At 40.1% G+C, this 18893-nt stretch overlaps 1 protein-coding gene across 2 annotated transcripts; it reads right to left on the reverse strand.

Moving 5' to 3' along the window:
- Positions 1–4395: 4395 nt before the first annotated feature.
- Positions 4396–16616, reverse strand: LOC121857439 (actin-related protein 2/3 complex subunit 1A-like). 2 transcript variants are annotated; one of them, XM_042353491.1, is made up of 5 exons: positions 16506–16615; positions 16048–16238; positions 14885–14982; positions 13664–13815; positions 4396–4456 (listed from the first exon to the last, which is right to left on the reverse strand). In XM_042353491.1, exons 3-5 carry the CDS (start codon positions 14949–14951, stop codon positions 4427–4429), a joined length of 249 nt encoding a protein of 82 aa, XP_042209425.1. In that variant the 5' UTR covers positions 14952–14982; positions 16048–16238; positions 16506–16615; the 3' UTR covers positions 4396–4426. The 2 variants fall into 2 exon arrangements, 1 of the variants encoding a protein (XP_042209425.1); XR_006087186.1 differs by lacking the exon at positions 4396–4456 and having other exon boundaries at positions 13749–13815; positions 14885–14974; positions 16506–16616.
- Between the last annotated feature and the right edge of the window lie 2277 nt (positions 16617–18893).

An 18893-nucleotide genomic window follows, 5' to 3' on the forward strand; every position in this document is an offset into this window, starting at 1 on the left:
AGAACCCATTCCATGACTCACAACACAGCAGCCTTCAGCACCCCCTCCAGCACTGATCATGTCACCCAGGCAGCAGAACCCATTCCATGACTCACAACACAGCAGCCTTCAGCACCCCCTCCAGCACTGATCATGTCACCCAGGCAGCAGAACTCATCCACACAGTCCACGGATAATCTTCAGTGTTGAGTTTCTTCAGTCTTGTCATGGACACATATTTACCTGCACATACATAACACTTACAGTCAGCAACATCCTGCAGTCTGCCATCCACTCCACTGTACATCTTGTGTACCCACCTTCCTCACTCACTGTACCTCTTGTGTACCCACCATCCTCATTCACTGTACCTCTTGTGTACCCACCTTCCTCACTCACTGTACCACTTGTGTACCCACCATCATTCACTGTACCTCTTGTGTATCCACCTTCCTCACTCAATGTCAATATCTTTCTTACTGATAGCATAGATATAGATAAGACAAATGCTTGTATATATAAAGACAGTCTGATAGATGATATAGATACCAAACAGACAGACATACAGGTATTGAAAGACTGATAGAAAGATATAGAAGCACAGATAGATAAAGATAGACAGTTAGACAGACATAAAGACATACTTGTAGCAGCAGAGTCTCCATGATCCAGTTGTTAATTTCTCAAGGGTTTAGTCGTTAACACATCTGGAACAAACAAACAAAAACAGTTAATATACACAACAGTTTATGATAAAAATATGTCCATAAATTAATAGTTATTCAGTACAGCAGTTGTTTGTTTTCCAATGTCGTATGTTTCCATTAGAACAGTATTGCTCACACCACATTCTAGTTTCTTAATTATTTCAAGTTTGTCACTCAATTTCAACGAGTTATTCTTTCTCTTCACACAACGAAGTTTATCACCTATAGGAGCCATTATCATGGGCTTGTACAGTACTCTGTAAATGGAAAGAGTAAGACTCAAAATAATGTTATGTTACACCGGTATTCTATTCATACTGTGCTTGATATAATGCATTCACGGAAATGTAATATTTTTGCTGAAATGGCGTACGTATCACAGTGGAAAGTTGGATAAAATCGTGACGAAAACAATGACTTAATCTTTCTTTCGTTCAAAAGATGTTACCGTAATCCCTTTTCGAATGGTTTTCAGTTAAAAAACTGTTGTATTACAATAATATTCTATCCTAATTGACTTGAATAAATACTACGATACCATATTTCTGAATATTTTCATTAAAATCCATCAAAATCATTTTCCTTGTCATCGTCTTAAGCACCAAAGAGCTCCTCCCAGTCTTCTCCTTGAACAGGGCTAGAGGGTACGTGTTTTTCGAATCGTAAGACTAAGTGTGGATCAGGGTTTGAAGGTCCTACTATTTACGTCTGTGAGCGTGGAGCGAACATAACTCCAACAGATATCATATGAAAATACATGAGAACAATGATCTGGAAAAAGGATAAATGTATCAGAACTATGTGAGGTGTTGACAGTGATCTAGAAACTATACTGGAAAGGAAATATCGTGTATGCGTCGGTATGAATTTAATACACCTCGTAGCCTCACGTGACATATACCCACGACAGGTACAGTGATCAGAGAATCTTATGTCTGTGTTCAAATAGTGCACTGTGTGAGAGGAGGATCCCTCATTACAGTTTTTAAGTGAAGTTGATACACCCCCGCCATGATCATTCGGCTTTTTTTTCAAGGCGCGTCATGTACCCGCCTCAGATGCCCCGTTGATATTAAAATCCCAGGCATTTAACCAAGCACTAGCAAACCAAGACCTGACCTTAGTGTGTAATTTAGGATTAATATATGTGTTTATAAGAAATGAGTGACAATATACCGTAAAGTGTTCAGGGGAGAACCATAAGAAACAAAAGTGTAAATTGAGGATTGGAAACTGTAGGCCTATGTGACGAGAAGCGGCGGGAAGCCGGCCTTAGTCTTTCCCGTTCTGCCGTCACCACAGGTCAGTGTCCTAGCGGGCTATATCCCGCCCTACAAGTAAGGTTGATAAATAGCAGTTACTACAGTTTAAAGCTTTGCCGGATATATAAGTGTGATAGGGATGTGTTAAGGGGTGGGATAACCGCCCGCCAGGCATTATTGCTTAGTCTTTCCCGTTCTGCCGTCACCACAGGTGCCACGTGGTCGGGGTATCTTGCCGCCCGGCCGCCATTGTCTCCTTGAGCACCACACCAGGTGGGGAATGACTCCCCACTATACCAGTCCACTATGAACCGGTGGATTCCCAGCGCAACACTCCACATGAATAGTCACAACTAAGGAGACCGTGAGAAACTGCGGTCGTCACTTGGAGCGACCTATAATACCAGGCGTAGAAATAGTGCTGGTATGTCTCTAGGTGAAGCCCTCGTCTTTACCCACCGAGGGCGGTGTGCGAACGAGGTGCCCGTTGTGTATACCTAAAAGTCACAAGGAGTCACATACTTGCAGGTATGGAGTGTAACAGGTGTGTTGAGATGGTGCTACTATGTATGATAACCGACGGTGCTAAAATCCACACCAGTGGAACAGTCTGATGTGTTAAAGGATATTGTAAGAAGGAACGACCGAGATACGGCGTTCACCGATTGTTATGCAATAAGTGGGTGGATGACCCGCCAGTAATGTAGGAGTCTGGGGCCCAGCTGGGTAACCAAAATTCCGTTGTTCTTCTGAGGAAGGCCAATTCATGTATGTTGTTTTTACCAGTATGTTTTAGAAGGAATAAATCAATTAAGACATGTTATGGTTTCCCCCTTCTTTACCCTCATCGATCTGGTCAATGGAAAACCTAACCCAATGCCTAGTCCACTCTGCCTGCTACCTAACGAGCTACATGCTGTCCAGAGGGGGTCTGGTGGCAGAGACCCTTAGACATTAAGATTAGAGTTAAATTATCCCCTTAGATTTAGTGACCCCCAGATCTAGCAGTATACTGTGTATACCATACCATGCATTTGGTTACTTTGGGCTTGCTATTATGATGTAAGAGATCTGCCCTGGCAGCTGTACCGACACTCACAGCCGGTGGTGCGTCGTTTCCATTGTTTACTGGTAGTTCCTGGTAAATATTTTTCAACCTAACGAAACTATTAGCCGTTTAGAGGTCAACCCCTAATTTTTTGCCAAATAATTTGGTCTTAAAAACTCGAACTACACACAGGTATACATGGTAAATAAGGACATGGGGGGGCCAGGGGTTTTTTAGGGGGGGGGGGGAGGCAAAAGTACATGGATTTTTAACATTCATGGGTATCTCTCTTACCTAACCCCCGTGTATGTTTAGGGCTGACTGTATGTATGCATGCATAAAACAAGTAGAGTATTAATAAACATGATGGTTCATGTGCTATAACAGGAACAGGTACTGCAGTAAGAGGTGTAGTATTACCTGGGCCTCGGCCATATCCTGCCAAACACTGTGCCTTTAACCTCTCCGAACCTCTTCGTTTTGACGATATAATCAAAGACAGTCGTTCTTTCCTCGTGGGAGTAGTATACATCTTTTCTGTAAAAGAAAACTTATGATAATATACTTTCTTTAATATTTTTTCACACAACTAAAAGGAATATCCTTCCTTCTTTAGGCATTTGCCTCCAGGTGTAATGTTAACCTACATCTATTGAGGATAAAATCTTTCACCTACAAATTGACAATAACACATTTGCTGTAATTAGACATATCTAGTTGCCTCAACCCCAACAATAACCGAATTTTTTCTTCCAAATTTTCTTATTATTGTGGACTAATACTGTAAAACAAGTTAATGATCACCAAAAACAGCACTCGTCTTACACCCCCCTCATAAACCCCCCAAAATAAAATAATAATAATAAACTCATTTGCCTATCAGTATTTATCTTTCCGTCCCTATTATTAGCCAGAGATTTATAATATTGCTAAGTATAATAGTGTGAAATAATAAGGAAACACCACTATAAAGGTGCTCCTCTACTTAAGAACGTTCAAGAAAATTCCAGATAAAACAAACATTACCTAAGAGGAGAAGAGTGAGCCAGGTTTTAAGGCTGTATTAAAGGGTATAGCTGGGCTAAATATCCATCATCTTTTCAGTTTTTACAATAAGTTTGGTATCTACAGGAGTAAAGTTGGACTTACAAACAAGACTCAAGAATGTAACTCTTTCGCAAGTAGAGGAGCATCTGTAGTGCATTTTTTTCTCAGGTGAGAAAAGATGCCCCGCCCCATGACTGTATTGCTCTAATTTTATCCAAAATTTTATTATAACATGCATATTATCTCGATATTACTACATATTAATTCACAGAAATAAACAAACATGTTGTCAGTGAAGAAGAACACTCACCTCAACCCAAGAAACAGGAAGTTTGCAGGTGTAAGTCCTGGACCCACTCTCCAGAGGATTTTTTCAAAGCACACTAAGTCTCGGTAATTTCCAGGAAGGTCACCTGCAACAAGAAAGTCTCTTTCAGAAACAGGTAATTAAACACAATTGAAATCTTAACTATAAAGTAGGAGTGACGACAACTTGTTTCAGTTGCTCTCCACCCATAGCAGGAAAAGGCTGATATCATCATAATCATCTCCAACATTTCATGTCCATTTCCCACAGTTGTGTGCATAGCCATGATTACCTGATGGCAGCTCTCTAAGCTGCATAATGTCTTTTAATAACATCATAAAGATTAAGTTGTAAATGTGTCCACCAAACTTTGAGGGCTTGGAACCCTTGGAAGCTCTAAACTAGAGTGATTAGGGCTAAACTGACCATCAGCCAACTTCCCCCTAACCATGTCCCATGATCAGATGTTTGACAAAGCAAGGTTGTCCATGGTGGCTTGGAAGGTATGGAAATCACTCTCAAGGTTTCACAGCACATGAGTTACCAATTATTTACTTGTCAGACTTTATCACTGAGCGGGAAGAAGAATCAACCCCACATAATCCACTTACCTCTTATGATGACATCAAAGGAGGAGGATGGGATCTCATTAATTCTTTTTAGGCTCTATTATCAAACAGGATTTCAGGATCTATCCTTTATAACTAGTTATCTGTCAAAAATAACTAATGAATGCTTAAGCTGTGCTGTACAAAGAGCACTCATGAAGAAGACCTGACCACAGTTGATACAAAACTGTACCACGTATGAAAATATGGAAGTTAAAGACACACGTAATGAAAATTGAAAATGCCCGAACTGCAAAGGACATCACCGCACTTTGGCAGCACGATGCCCAGTAAGGAAGGATATCATCAAAGACATGAAGGAAAAGGAAAAATCGAACAAACATATAGAAACTTACCAAACCAAAACCTATGCTGCAATAACAAAGTTGCAAGACACTACAGATGGCACGCACGCGCCATCTATCGGACAATCCCAGAACCAGAAATTTGACACGGACAGTCCCTCGCTTAATTCAGATTTCGTCCGATATCGGGATTAAAGGGGTCCGTTTTAACGAGGGTCTACCCTTCACCACACTAGCCACACCGATACATGCCCACAAAATCAACGCGGCTAACACGGGAACATTCGGAAAAACTATCAGAGAAATGTTGGCAGCGAACAACCTACCACAGGTAAACTTCCCACACAATGCCCCATCAGCAGACATTTTCAAAATAATAACCAAAAACAGTCTAGGAATCACCAGCAAAGAAAGGGAAGATAAAATAACACAACAAGAAAATTGCACAGGAGCAGAGACTGCAATGGATACAACCCACTCCCAAATAACTAATAACCAAATCAAATCAATGGAGTCAACACGTAGAGAGAACCCCAGGTCAACAGACGTTTAGATATAGAATCAATTGAGACACAAAAGGATATAAGAAGGAACAACTCAAATACATATAGAAGAGGGACTCTAGAACACTTAACATGATAAAAAAATAGTTATGAAATATAACAAATCAGAGAATTTAGACTTCAATAATTAGGACTGAGAGATCTGGCAAAATTTAAATACGTTATTAAGTTCTATGTGACGCAAAACAGAACACAGAAAATAATACAACACAACGTCCTGGCCTGGACACATACAAGAAAAACAGAACTGACAAACATATACAACAGCATAGACCCAGACATAATTCTCATAAACTCACACCGACGGAAAAACAGTGACAAAATAAAACTCTTCAACTATTACACACATCAACTGAACATACACTCATAGACAATTTCCAAACCTACTTCTTAGCAGTCGAAATCAACACAACTAAAGGCCCAATAACAATCGGAACAACATATTTACCTTGCCGACGACAAACATTCCCGACCGGCGACTTACTAAAACTAATGAGACGTAACACACCAGCACACAGTATTTTATAGGAAACTTAAATGCGACACACACCATACTCGGACACAGAACCAGAAACCCAAGGGGGAAGATTATACACGACCTATTAGAAAACGGCAACATCACACACCTGGGCCCAGATTTCGAAACCTACATAGCTGCAGGAAGCACCGGGAAGCCGGATATGGTTCTGACCAATAGAGATCACCATTTGAATTAACACATGAAACCTGGACCAACCATCACTAGCGATCACCTGCCCATAATTATCACTCTATCAACATCACCAATACAAATCCCCTCCATCCCTAGATTCTCTTTCAACAGAGCAAACTGGGAGGGTTTTAAGGCAGAACTCAACACAAACAAACAAATACATCGACATAATAACACAGCAGACATTGACATAGCCCTGGAAACATGGTACTCTAAAGTCACCACAGCCATGGAAAATAACACCCCCAAAACAACTTACTGCACACTACCCCACGCACAATTAACACACGAACAGAAGATAATCCAGACAAGACTGAATAATATACTAGAACATACAAATACTCACGGCTGGAACCAAGAAACAATAACTCTCTTCAGAAACCTAAAGGAAGAGCTGAAAGAAATATGTAAACAATCACACAACGACAAATGGAACCAGATAATCACAAACACAGAGGCCGATTATCACAACCCAAAATTTTTCTGGAGTAAAACAAAAAACTAATGGGCACTAACTCCATAGATAACAGCCATCTTATAGACGACAACGGGGTAAAAGCTAGAGAATCTGTAGAAAAAGAACTGATCTTCAGAAATTTCTGGAGTAACATATATAAAATGACAGAAGAAACAGAAACTATTGTAGAGTAACAGAACAGATGGTAACAACACACCTTACACTAAACACACAGAAATGGCAACCACCAAGAACAATAGACCTCAACATACTAATCAGTGCAGACACATTAACCTTGCCAATCACCACAAAGACATAAGAAACATAATAACCACTTTTAAAAATAAAGCACCTGGACTAAGTCAGACAAACAAAACAGTCCTTCAAAACATACCCACAGATCTTTAACGCTTCACTAGCAACAGGACACTTCCCCAGACCTATATCCTTATTAGAAACACCAGGGAAAATACTAGAAAAAATAGTCAACAGCAGACTCAGAAACTATCTAGAACAGGAAAACAAATATAACCCCAGACAACACGGATTCCGAAAGAACCGAGGCACAAACACGGCTATTGCATTAATTTGAGAATCAATAGCTAATGCCGTCAGCAATAAAAACCAGTGCAATATTGTTCTCAGAGACGTATCAAAAACTTTTGATAAAATGTGGCTCTAATTCCACAGTGAATTTGATCGAGGGGGCTTAGTTGTTAAGTTGTGGCAGGAATGCTTTTAGGTCCTCATTACATGGCCAGAGACATAATACATCATCAACATATCTAAACCAGACTGCTGAAGGTGGTAAAATATTACTTAATAGTTTCTTTTCAACTGCCACAACTTAACAACTTAGCCCCCTTGCTCAAATTCACTGTGGAATTAGAGCATGACTGTAAATTGCCTTTACTAGACTGTCTGATCCACAGAATAGGTAACACCTTTAAGTTCAGTATTTATAGGAAACCTACTCATGTGTGTTCATACATTCATTATTATTCTGCCCACCATAATAGTCAAACAGTCAGTATTTTCATCATTGTTTTTATGTGCTTTGAGAATTTGCAGCCCGGAATTTATTGATGAGGAATATAAATATATCTATAATATTGGCTTGAACCTTCAGTACCCTAGATCTTTCATAGACAAATGCCTTAACATTACTAAGAAATCTTTCTATAGAACCAATCCCAAGCCCACCCATGACCATAAGAATCTCTTAGTATTACCATTTCACAAAAATTTTTCTCAAATTCCTTTACAACTAAAAATCTGGAACGTCAATGTGGCATTTAAAAACTCATGCACTGTTAAACAAATATATATATATATATATATATATATATATATATAACTATATATATATATATATATATATATATATATATATATATATATATATATATATATATATATATATATATATATATATATATATATATATATATATATATATATATATATATATATATATATATGCTGATAACCACAAGGAAAGAAGAAAACACGAAGTTCCCAAGCGCTTTCGTGTAATTCACATCTTCAGGGGTGAGTACAGACTAGAGAGAGTAATACAAATCAAGGTGTATATATACACAAATACAGTGTTAGGACAGGCCAGGAATCCAATGCTCTGTTTGTTCATTTGAGGGATAACAAGCATTGCATTGACTGGGATAATGCCTCCTCAATATTACCATGTAAGTCAATTGACAGTAGGAACATCATAGAATCTAGTCTTATTAAACATACCGAAGCATTCAACATGAATTTGAGTAACAGCATGTACAAGCTGGACAATTTTGTAATTAAGAAGATTTGTGATCAGGTGAGAAGGCCGGGTCACTTGACCATCTGACCTGACCACCAACCGTTGTGTGCTATTTAAAGATTAGTAGGGTCATTACCTAATACCTGACCATTGTGGACCTGGTCTCACCCTCCTCTGTATTTATACACCTTGATTTGTATTACTCTCTCTAGTCTGTACTCACCCCTGGACAGAGAGAGGCTTAAATATACAGGGTGACCTTAAAAAAATGAGGTCAGGTCATAATAATGTCATCCACTAATCCCCACACCAACTTGAACTTAAAGGGGGTGACGTGACTAGTCAGGTCAGGTCAGGTCAGGTCATTCCTCTCAAACCAGGCAAATTCCTATATACACAGAATATATATATATATATATATATATATATATATATATATATATATATATATATATATATATATATATATATATATATATATATATATATATATATATATATATATATATATACACACACACAGTTGGCCCTTAACATACGCTGGTTTAGCATACACGGATTTGCAAATACGCGGATTGCCCCGCCGGAGGAATATTCTGTACATTGAAGTAATTGAAGTACATTCAAATCGCGCGCCATTCAACTCGCACGAGGCACCGAACACGGGACACCGCCCGCTCCTGCAACCTCACACACACACACGCATAGCTCTCCCTCACTCAGTCAGTCTCGCTGTAACCACGCTTGTGTTGACATCAGCATTGTAGTTGCAAAAATATTACATTTCTGTGAATGTATTATATCAAGCACAGTATGAATAGAATATTACTAATATAAGAATATTTTAATCGAAAGGTTAGGTAAAGTCTTTTGTTTTCGTGTAGTTTATCCTAATTTACATTGAAATGCATTACGTTTCAGCAAAACTACTATTTATTTCTGAGAATATGGAAATGTAATATTTTGCCGAAATGACGTAGGTATTACAGTGGAAAGTGACGAAAGCAATGACTTTCACTTTCTTTCGTTCAAAAGATGTTACCGTAATCGCTTTTTGAATGGTTTTCAGTTAAAAAACTGTTGTAATACAATAATATTCAATCCTAATTCACTTGTGATGCAACAGTTTTTTTACTGAAAACCATTCGAAAAGCGATTACGGTAACATCTTTTGAACGAAAGAAAGCGAAAGTCATTGTTTTCGTCACGATTTTATCCCACTTTCCACTGTAATACGGACGTCATTTCAGCAAAAATATTACATTTCCGTGAATGTAGTATATCAAGCACAGTATGAATAGAATATCATTGTAATATAACAGTATTTAAACCAAAAACTATTAAAAAAACGAGTAACATATCTTGAACATCGGAAGGTTAGGTAAAGTCTTTTGTTTTCATCATGTATTTTATCCTATTTTACATTGAAATACACCACGTTTCAGCAAAACTACTATTTTTTTCTGAGAATATATTCATTCAGGTGCAGTTTAGGTAAAATATACATGTGCTGTAACATTTTTTTAATTGAAAACGATTTGAAAAACACGTACCCTCTAGCCCTGTTCAAGGAGAAGACTGGGAAGAGCTGTTTGGTGCTTAAGACGATGACAAGGAAAATGATTTTGATGGATTTTAATGAAAATATTCAGAAATATGGTATTGTAGTATTTATTCAAGTGAATTAGGATAGAATATTATTTTAATACAACAGTAGTGACGATGTGGAGGAGGCGGAGGCATAGAGCGGGGACGAGCGGTGACTGGCGGCAGCAGGGACGAGTGGAGATGCCAGCCAGTACATTACGGGTGTACAGTATTAATTGATTTTATAGCTCTTTTTGCATTTTAATATTAAATACTGTACATTACGTTTAACAAAACTACTATACAGTACTCCCTCTTTATCGACGGATTTTTTATCGGCGGTTTCGACTATCGACGGATTATTTAGCCGGGATTTTTATTTTGGCTTTATTTGAACTCCGCGGGCCTTGTTTGTACTTTCGCCGCTAGGCGGCACTAGTGGCGTGACTAGCGCCTACCCGCGGCCCGCCTTCCCTGAACACAAACATCAGCCAAGCCGAGTGGGCAACAGTCTTTGATTTTCAACTTTTGCTGGTGGTTCATCACATGAAATTATATCACTATGCCTCCCAAACGACCTGCTGCTCCCTCTGGATCTACACCTAAGAGGGCAAGACGAGTGCTGACGCTGAATGAGAAGAATGAAGTGCTGAAACAACTCGACAGCGGTATGAGCTATGCAGCTGTTGGCCGCCACTTTGGGCTCAACGAATCCAGTGTGCGTGGAATTAAACGACGTGCAAAGGATCTGAAGCACGCTTTAGCTTCAAGTGCACCAGTGACATCAAAAGTGACAAGCCATGTGCGTGATGATGCCCTCATTAAAATGGAAAAAGCACTGAACATTTGGATAGAGGACCTAAACCGCCGCCGCATACCACTTGACTCGAAATTTATTAGGCAGAAAGCTAAGGAACTTTATGATAGGTTTTCTAAAAGTGATGATCATGGTGTTGGTGATGGTGATGGTGATGATCAGGGTGATGGTGATGGTGACAATTTGAAAAAATTTGCAGCTAGCAAAGGATGGTTTGAGAAATTCAGACATCGTTATGGGCTGCATAATATAAAAGTGACTGGCGAAGCAGCATCAGCAGACACTGTGGCAGGGGAAGCATACCCTGCAGAGTTTGCTAACCACATAGCACAAAAGGGTTATAGGCCGGAACAAGTTTTTAATGCTGATGAGACAGGCCTATGGTGGAAGAAGATGCCACGCCGAACCTACATCTCTAAAGAGGAAAAAAGTGCCCCTGGATTTAAAGTTGCGAAGGACCGAGTGACAGTGATGCTATGTGGGAATGCGGCAGGGCATATGATTAAGCCCATGTTGTTATACACTGCCGCACGACCTCGGGCTCTCAAAAATAAAAACATGAACTTGCTACCAGTTTTCTACAGGAACAACAAGAAAGCGTGGATGACATCTGATTTGTGCGTGGATTGGCTGAAAAACTGCTTTGCTAGAGAGGTGAAAAATTATCTGGATGAACTTGGCATGGAGTTCAAAGTGGTATTATGTCTAGATAATTGCCCTGGCCACTCTGAAGAACTCAAGACTGCCCACCCCAACATTGAGGTGGTTTTCCTGCCAAAAAACACCACCTCCATCATCCAGCCAATGGACCAGGGAGTCATTGTCGTGTTTAAGGCTAAATATGCAGAGAAGACTTTCAGCATGATTCGTGAGTGCCTTGATAAGGATGCTGATGTGACACCCAGAGAAATGTGGAAGAAATTTGATATTGCACAGTGCATAAACTTCATCGCTGAAAGCCACAATGAACTGTCGCAGAACTGTGTCCGATCATGTTGGAAAAAATTGTGGCCTGAAATTGTCCCAACATTCACAGGGTTCCCAACAGCCGAGCCTCAGTTACGCAACATAATAACTATGGCAAATGAAGTTGGAGGTGAAGGGTTCTCTGACCTAACAGCGGAAGAGGTGCAAGAAGAGTTATTGGGAAATGTTGGGGACCCATTTACAAGTGATGAACTAGAACAATTAGTGGAGCTGCAGGATGAAACAGACGATGAAGTGAGTGATGATGAAAATAAGAACTTAACTTTAGATAATCTTGGTGAAGTGATAAGAATGAGTAAGGCCCTCTCTGCTCGTCTCTATGACATTGATCCCTCCCTTGATAGGTCCCTTAAAGCAAAGAGAGCTATTGAAAATGTTATGTTGCCATATATTGAACTGCAGAGGGAAATGAGAAGCAAGAAAGCACAGACCACCATCACCAACTTCTTCAGTCGCCGAGTGCCTGTCATCGCCGAACCTGCCGACACCTCACAACAACAACAAGACGTAGAAGCTGCCGGCACCTCACAACAATAAGACGCAGTACCTGCCCACACCCCTCAAGAAGATGCAGACCTTGACTAATCATACTCATCTGACTGGTCAGGCTTTTAATAAGCCTCAATCATCACACTTGTATATACTGTATATACTGTATTGTTTACTGTCAGGACCGATGTTCACTTCAATAAATTAAATGGTAAGTTTGCTAGTATTTTTTTCCACTTATTATATTATTATTTATACACTATTATTTAAGGTTATGTGTAAAGGAAACGCATTAATGCTTAAAGGTACATTTATTCAACATATGCTAATAATAGTTAGAAAAATTACGCAACCATCACGGTATCGACGGTTTCTTTATCGACGGCCGTTTACAGAACGTAACCCCCGTCGATAAAGAGGGAGTACTGTACTTGTTTCAAATTTAATTAACAAAGATTGATGTTTCAAATGTAATGAACAAAAATTGATGTACAGTATCTATAAATAAACTTTAAAAAAATGAATACTTTGTTTTACATCGTCCTGTGTATACCATACCATGCATTTGGCTACTTTGGGCTTCCTATGATGACGCAAGAGATCTGCCCTGGCAACTGTACCGACACTCACAGCCGGTGGTGCGTCGTTTCCATAGTTTACTGGTAGTTACTGGTAAATATTTTTCAACCTAACGAAACTATTACCCGTTTAGAGGTTGACCTCCAATTTTTTGCCAAATAATTTGGTCTTAAAAACTCGAACTACACACAGGTATATATGGTAAATAAGGACATGGGGGGCCAGGGGTTTTTCAGGGGGGGGGGCAAAAGTACACGGATTTTTAACATTCACGGGTATCTCTCAAACCTAACACCAGCGTATGTTAAGGGCCGAGTGAAAAAATGTATATGCTACAATACAAAACTAACTGAACCAAAAAAGATAAAGTTAAAGTCTTAAATTATTTATGCCTTAACCACATGAAAAGGTTAAATAAATACACAGTAAACTTACTGCTCCACATGTAACAATGCGATTGTTGCTGGGAGCCCAGTCAATGCCTGTGACACGCAGATCATGACCCTGGAGTGTTTCCTGAAGCTTCCACTCTGATGCAGCTCTGCCATATATATTCACTTCATTGTTGTTGAGACTCAATGCCACTTCTGTAAGAAATACACACACATGCACTGAGGTTGCAAAACTAGAGAAACAAAACAAAACTACAGAGAAGCTAAGTAGCTAAATAAAATCTAAACCTAACAATGAAAAAAAAAATAAAATAAAATTAACTCCACCTACTTTCTGGTACAAACTGGGAGAGATCAGAAGCTTTGAACATGTTATGACCAGAAGAGGAAACCAGTCCTGCTCAGGTATAAAAAAGAGGACTGAACCCCCCCCCAGTGATTATGCTGTATTATGACAGCTGTCTGGCTGAAAACTTAGGTAAAATTGCAGATTACAGCAACCAAAGAATAACCTAATCTAATCTTCCAGAATTCTGTGGTTGCAGTTATTTTTTATTTTTATTTTTTATTTTTTTACGGGGAATAGGCCACCCAGCAACAGGTCATTGAACCACAATGGGGCCTAGGGGGCAAAAAAAATAAGAGTAAAAAGAAATTGAATTGCCCACAGAGAAACTGTGGGCACCACGGGCAATACGAGCGTTACAAGTCCACGGCCTTGCCGGCAGTACACGGGATGCCAAATCCACCAAACATTGGCCATTAAAGTACCTGTAAAAAAGAGAGTGAAGCAACATTGAAGCAAAGAGAAAGGGATGAAAGATTATCAATTAAAGGAGGAGAGTCAATAAGATGAAATGCCTTTGATTCCACCTTATCTAACAGATGGACAGAAGAAGAGCCACCCTCGATATGAGCACAGTACTCCAAGTTAGGACAAATGAATCTCTTATAAACTGAAGCAACTGCTCAGGAGTAAAGTAGCTACGGCATCTGTACAGCATTCCCAGCTTTCGGAAGGCAGTTTTAGCAATGTTGTGGATGTGTGGCTTCCATGACATATTATAGGTAATGGTGAGACCTAACATATCTATTTTAGAACTTAGCAGAATGATTGCATCCTGAAATGTGATTGGTGGGAGATCATCAAATATTACAAAAACTTCTTCTAGAAAAGTGATACCGATACAACTCAGTTTGAAAATTAGATGGCAATTTACCTGCCAGGCAAGTGCTATTTAACTTCATATAGGTCGGTATTCACGGCTGCGGTCCTCATTCCGGGCACGACAAGCGATGGGCACGAGGCCGAACCGGAACACTTCTGTCATGGCGTATCACTTGGAGAAGGTGTCTGTAACACTGTAAAATAAATGGTAAATTTTCACAAATGCACCGGTCTTTGTTCAGATATTAAAAATATGTTTTTTCAATGTTACTCGATGAGTTTCGAACAAATTTAATATTAATTTCAGCCGGAAATCAATAGTTCTTTGGGTAAATCACATAAATAAAAAACCAAGAAACTAACAAAACCAAACCTAACCTTAACTAACCTAACACTATTTTTCCGACGAAAATCTGCAATTGACGTAAAACTCTCGCCCAATTATAAGTCTCCTATAGCCAATAAGAAACTCCCACACCACCCCCCACACATGCGCTGTAGATGCTTAAGAATCCAACACGGAGGTAAGGAGCACTGCGCGACGGGCGGTCAGACCTCCGTGAGACGTAAACAACAAATGACAACACTCGTGAATGACCAAATCTAATAATATTGAAAAATTAATATCTCGGTTATCCTTAATTTCCGGCGGAAATGTCACAAAAGAAAAATGTCTTAGATTGTCTAAACATTACGAAAAACATATTAATAACAGTGAGAGAAATACCAGTGCAAGATCGAAAATTCACTAAATAAATTATAAAACTTACACAAGTCATAAATAAAACTATATAAATATATCAGGTTTTAATAGGTTCTAGTAAATGTCACCTAGATTTTAAAATATATCATAATGGTAAGAACATATTGAAAAAATGAAAGAAATTGAACAACACCTGCTGGTTTTAGTCATCTCTTCCAAGAATACCTTTATACCCGTTAAATATAAGATTAACTTTAATTTCTTACCGTAAATAAAGTGGCAACCATCTGTATCCATTAACTAAAACAGTATCTACATGGATATTACAGTACAAATATAAATCTTTCACCAATTACATGACCAATGTATATAATTATTATCATAGATATACGAATTATTGGTTAAAGGCGATGAATCATTTACAGTAGGCGGGGCTGTCCCCTCACGTCTTCCGCCATAACTACGACCTACAATAACTTCTTTCATGCCATTAGGAAGTTAATTTGTTATATATTATCAAATACATGGAACAAAAAAAAGAGTTCCTTCTACTTACCTAAATATTGAAGGATATTAGCGGACTCTGGTCAACATCCTCAAGTCCTGACCAAAACAGCTTGTGTCTCAACCTGTTGGCCTGACTTAAAAGCACAAAGCAGGGAACTCCCAATTCAGGGATGGGACACACTTGTAGTCTTCTCTCAATTATTTACTCTAGAAATCACCCGAGAAGGAAGAGGCTGGGACCTAGATCAGACATAACTAGTTATTATACTTACAAAACAAGCATCAACTGTTGTCATAGGGGTACCACACAGTAGTAGGAATTAAACAATACATAATAAACCCGTGGTGTAGACTCACTCCAGGGTGAATATCTGGAGAGCAACGCTAGAATTAGCCTTATTCTGGCTTACAAACTACCTCCACGAGATCATCACATTCTTCATATAACATTTATTATACTCAATCTATCAAACACTCTAACAGAGCAAAGAAATACGTGGGACACACCTGCTACTGGGCCCCGGGATGTAAACAACGCCATGGCGTCTCCCCCCCCCCCCCATATTCGTTCTAGCGCGGATTCACAAGACATAATTACGTTTTCCTCCTCGAAGCTTACAAAAATACATATCCATATCAATAATATTCTATATCACAAAATGGTTGTCTCTGGAGTTCCTCATACCACACACACTCCTCCATACAAATGTTTGCCGATGGCGCCAAGTTATTTCGGGAAATTAAGAACCGAGCATTTGCATTCATCTACAATGCTTTTTTCCTTTTTAACCTCCTCACTACCCTGTATTTGGAAACCACTTTTAATATTTTATTCAGCTAATGCCAGACAATTTTATTCAGCAGTGTGTGGACCCAGTGCACAAGTGGTTACTTTTACTTTTTTTTTTACTTTTATCCTCTTCGCCACTGATCGGCTTGTTAGCCGCTTGGGCGATCGGTCACGTCTCTTTTCCTTTATATTCTTCACCAAAAGGTCGGCTCGCTAGCCGCCCGGGCGATCGGTCACGTCTCTGTCACGCACTGTTGGCAAATACTGGGCATGCACCGGCTCCTGCATGTACCTGAACCCGCTCCAGTGTTGGTCAAGTCTTCTGAAAGAGCTCACACTGGTGCCGTCACAACACTCTCTGGTAGATTGTTCCAAGAAGTATAACCCTCACTCCGAAAGTTGTCTTCATGGTTTTCTCCCGGACTGCGCTTTCAATCTTGAGCTGTGACCCTTTGTGGGGCGAGCGTCCGCCAGCTCCAAGTAAGGACACTCAACTGAGTAGTGCCCCCTGAGATGCTTATAAACCTCAACTAGGTCCCCCCTTGCCCGTCTGTAGTATAAGCTAGGCAAGTTCAGGCGCTCCAATCTCTCAGGGTAGCTGAGATGCCGAAGTGCAGGCACCAGTTTGGTGGCCCTCCTTTGAACATTTTCAACCAACTGACAGTCCCTAGCATATCTCGGGGACCAGATGGGGTGACAGTACTCCAGATGGGGAAGCACTTCACCCCTGAAGATCGTCACGAGGGACGGACCGTCTAGATATCTGAACGACCTTCTTATAAGACCCAATAATTTATTTGCCTGATTTACCTTCTTCTCACAATGGCCCGAGAACTTCAGCTCATTGTCAACATACACACCTAGGTCCTTCTCACACACAGTCTCAACTAGTACATTTTCTTCATCCCGTTGGGACATATGGTACGCCTCCTCACCGTTGGTACGCCCCAGGTGCATCCTCTTACACTTCGTGACATTGAATCTCAGCAGCCATTCCTTCGACCATTCCTGGAGCCCACAGAGGTCCTTCTGCAGCTCTTCACAGTCCGCTTGGTTCTTAATTTCCCGAAATAACTTGGCGTCATCGGCAAACATTTGTATGGAGGAGTGTACAACGTCAGGCATATCATTTATGAAACAAACAAACAACAGCGGGCCCAATACACTACCCTGCGGTACCCCACTTGTTACAGGTACAGATGACGATTTCGTGCCATTAATCACCACACATTGCTTGCGGTCATGTAGAAAGTCTTCTATCCACGCTAGACATTTCCCCGAATTCCGTACCCTTCCAGTTTGATTTTCAGCCTTTCGTGGGGTACACTGTCGAAAGCCTTGGCAAAATCTAGGTAAATATTGTCGATATTACCACCCCGTTCTAGAATATGGGTCCAAATATCCAATACCTTGAGCAATTGTGTCAAGCAAGAGCGCCCCGGCATAAAACCGTGTTGGCAATCTTTTACAAGGTTGTTTCGTAGTAGATGTTCCATCGCTGCATCTCTGATAATACTCTCAAGTACTTTACATATTATGCTGGTCAGGCTCACCGGTCTATAGTTGTTCGTGGAGTGCCTATCGCCCTTCTTGAAGATAGGACTCACATAAGCCACTTTCCATTCACTGGGACCATTTGTTCATCCAGGCATTTACAAAACAGAATCTTCAGGGGCTCTGCAAGCTCGTTGCACAGCTCCCTTAGCACTCTAGGATGCACCATGTCAGGTCCAGGACTCTTATGGACCTTTAGCCTGGACAGTTTATTTCTAATACCCTCTTCTGTGAACACAATGTGGGTCAGTGCTGTGTCGAACCGTCTGTCCTCAAACGCAGGAAGGTTAGTTGCATCCTCTCTTGTGAACACTGAGGAAAAGAAGCTGTTCAATGCCTCAGCTTTATCCTGGTCAGAATCTGCGTAACTACCATCTTCAATCCTCAGGTCTGATACTCCTACTCGCGTTTTCAATTTCGACTTTGCATAGCGGTAAAACGCCTTTGGGTTTGACTTGACCTCGCGTGCAACCAGCCTTTGGAACTCCTTTTCAGCCCTCCTACACTCTATCTTTGTTTGGTTTCTGGCTCTTGCATACATCCTCCTGTCT

Source organism: Homarus americanus, unplaced genomic scaffold, assembly GCF_018991925.1.
Source record: "Homarus americanus isolate GMGI-L3 unplaced genomic scaffold, GMGI_Hamer_2.0 scaffold32051, whole genome shotgun sequence".
Lineage (NCBI taxonomy): Eukaryota > Metazoa > Arthropoda > Malacostraca > Decapoda > Nephropidae > Homarus > Homarus americanus.

What these genes read in the sequence shown, in the direction of transcription:
- LOC121857439 (XM_042353491.1), bottom strand. Translation starts at nt 14,951, where the DNA reads ATGACAGAAGTGTTCCGGTTCGGCCTCGTGCCCATCGCTTGTCGTGCC. An exon ending in CCGGAATGAGGACCGCAGCC is followed by an intron (nt 13,816 to 14,884) that starts GTGAATACCGAC and finishes TATTTCTTACAG; the next exon opens with AAGTGGCATTGAGTCTCAAC. An exon ending in GCATTGTTACATGTGGAGCA is followed by an intron (nt 4,457 to 13,663) that starts GTAAGTTTACTG and finishes TTCTTGTTGCAG; the next exon opens with GTGACCTTCCTGGAAATTAC.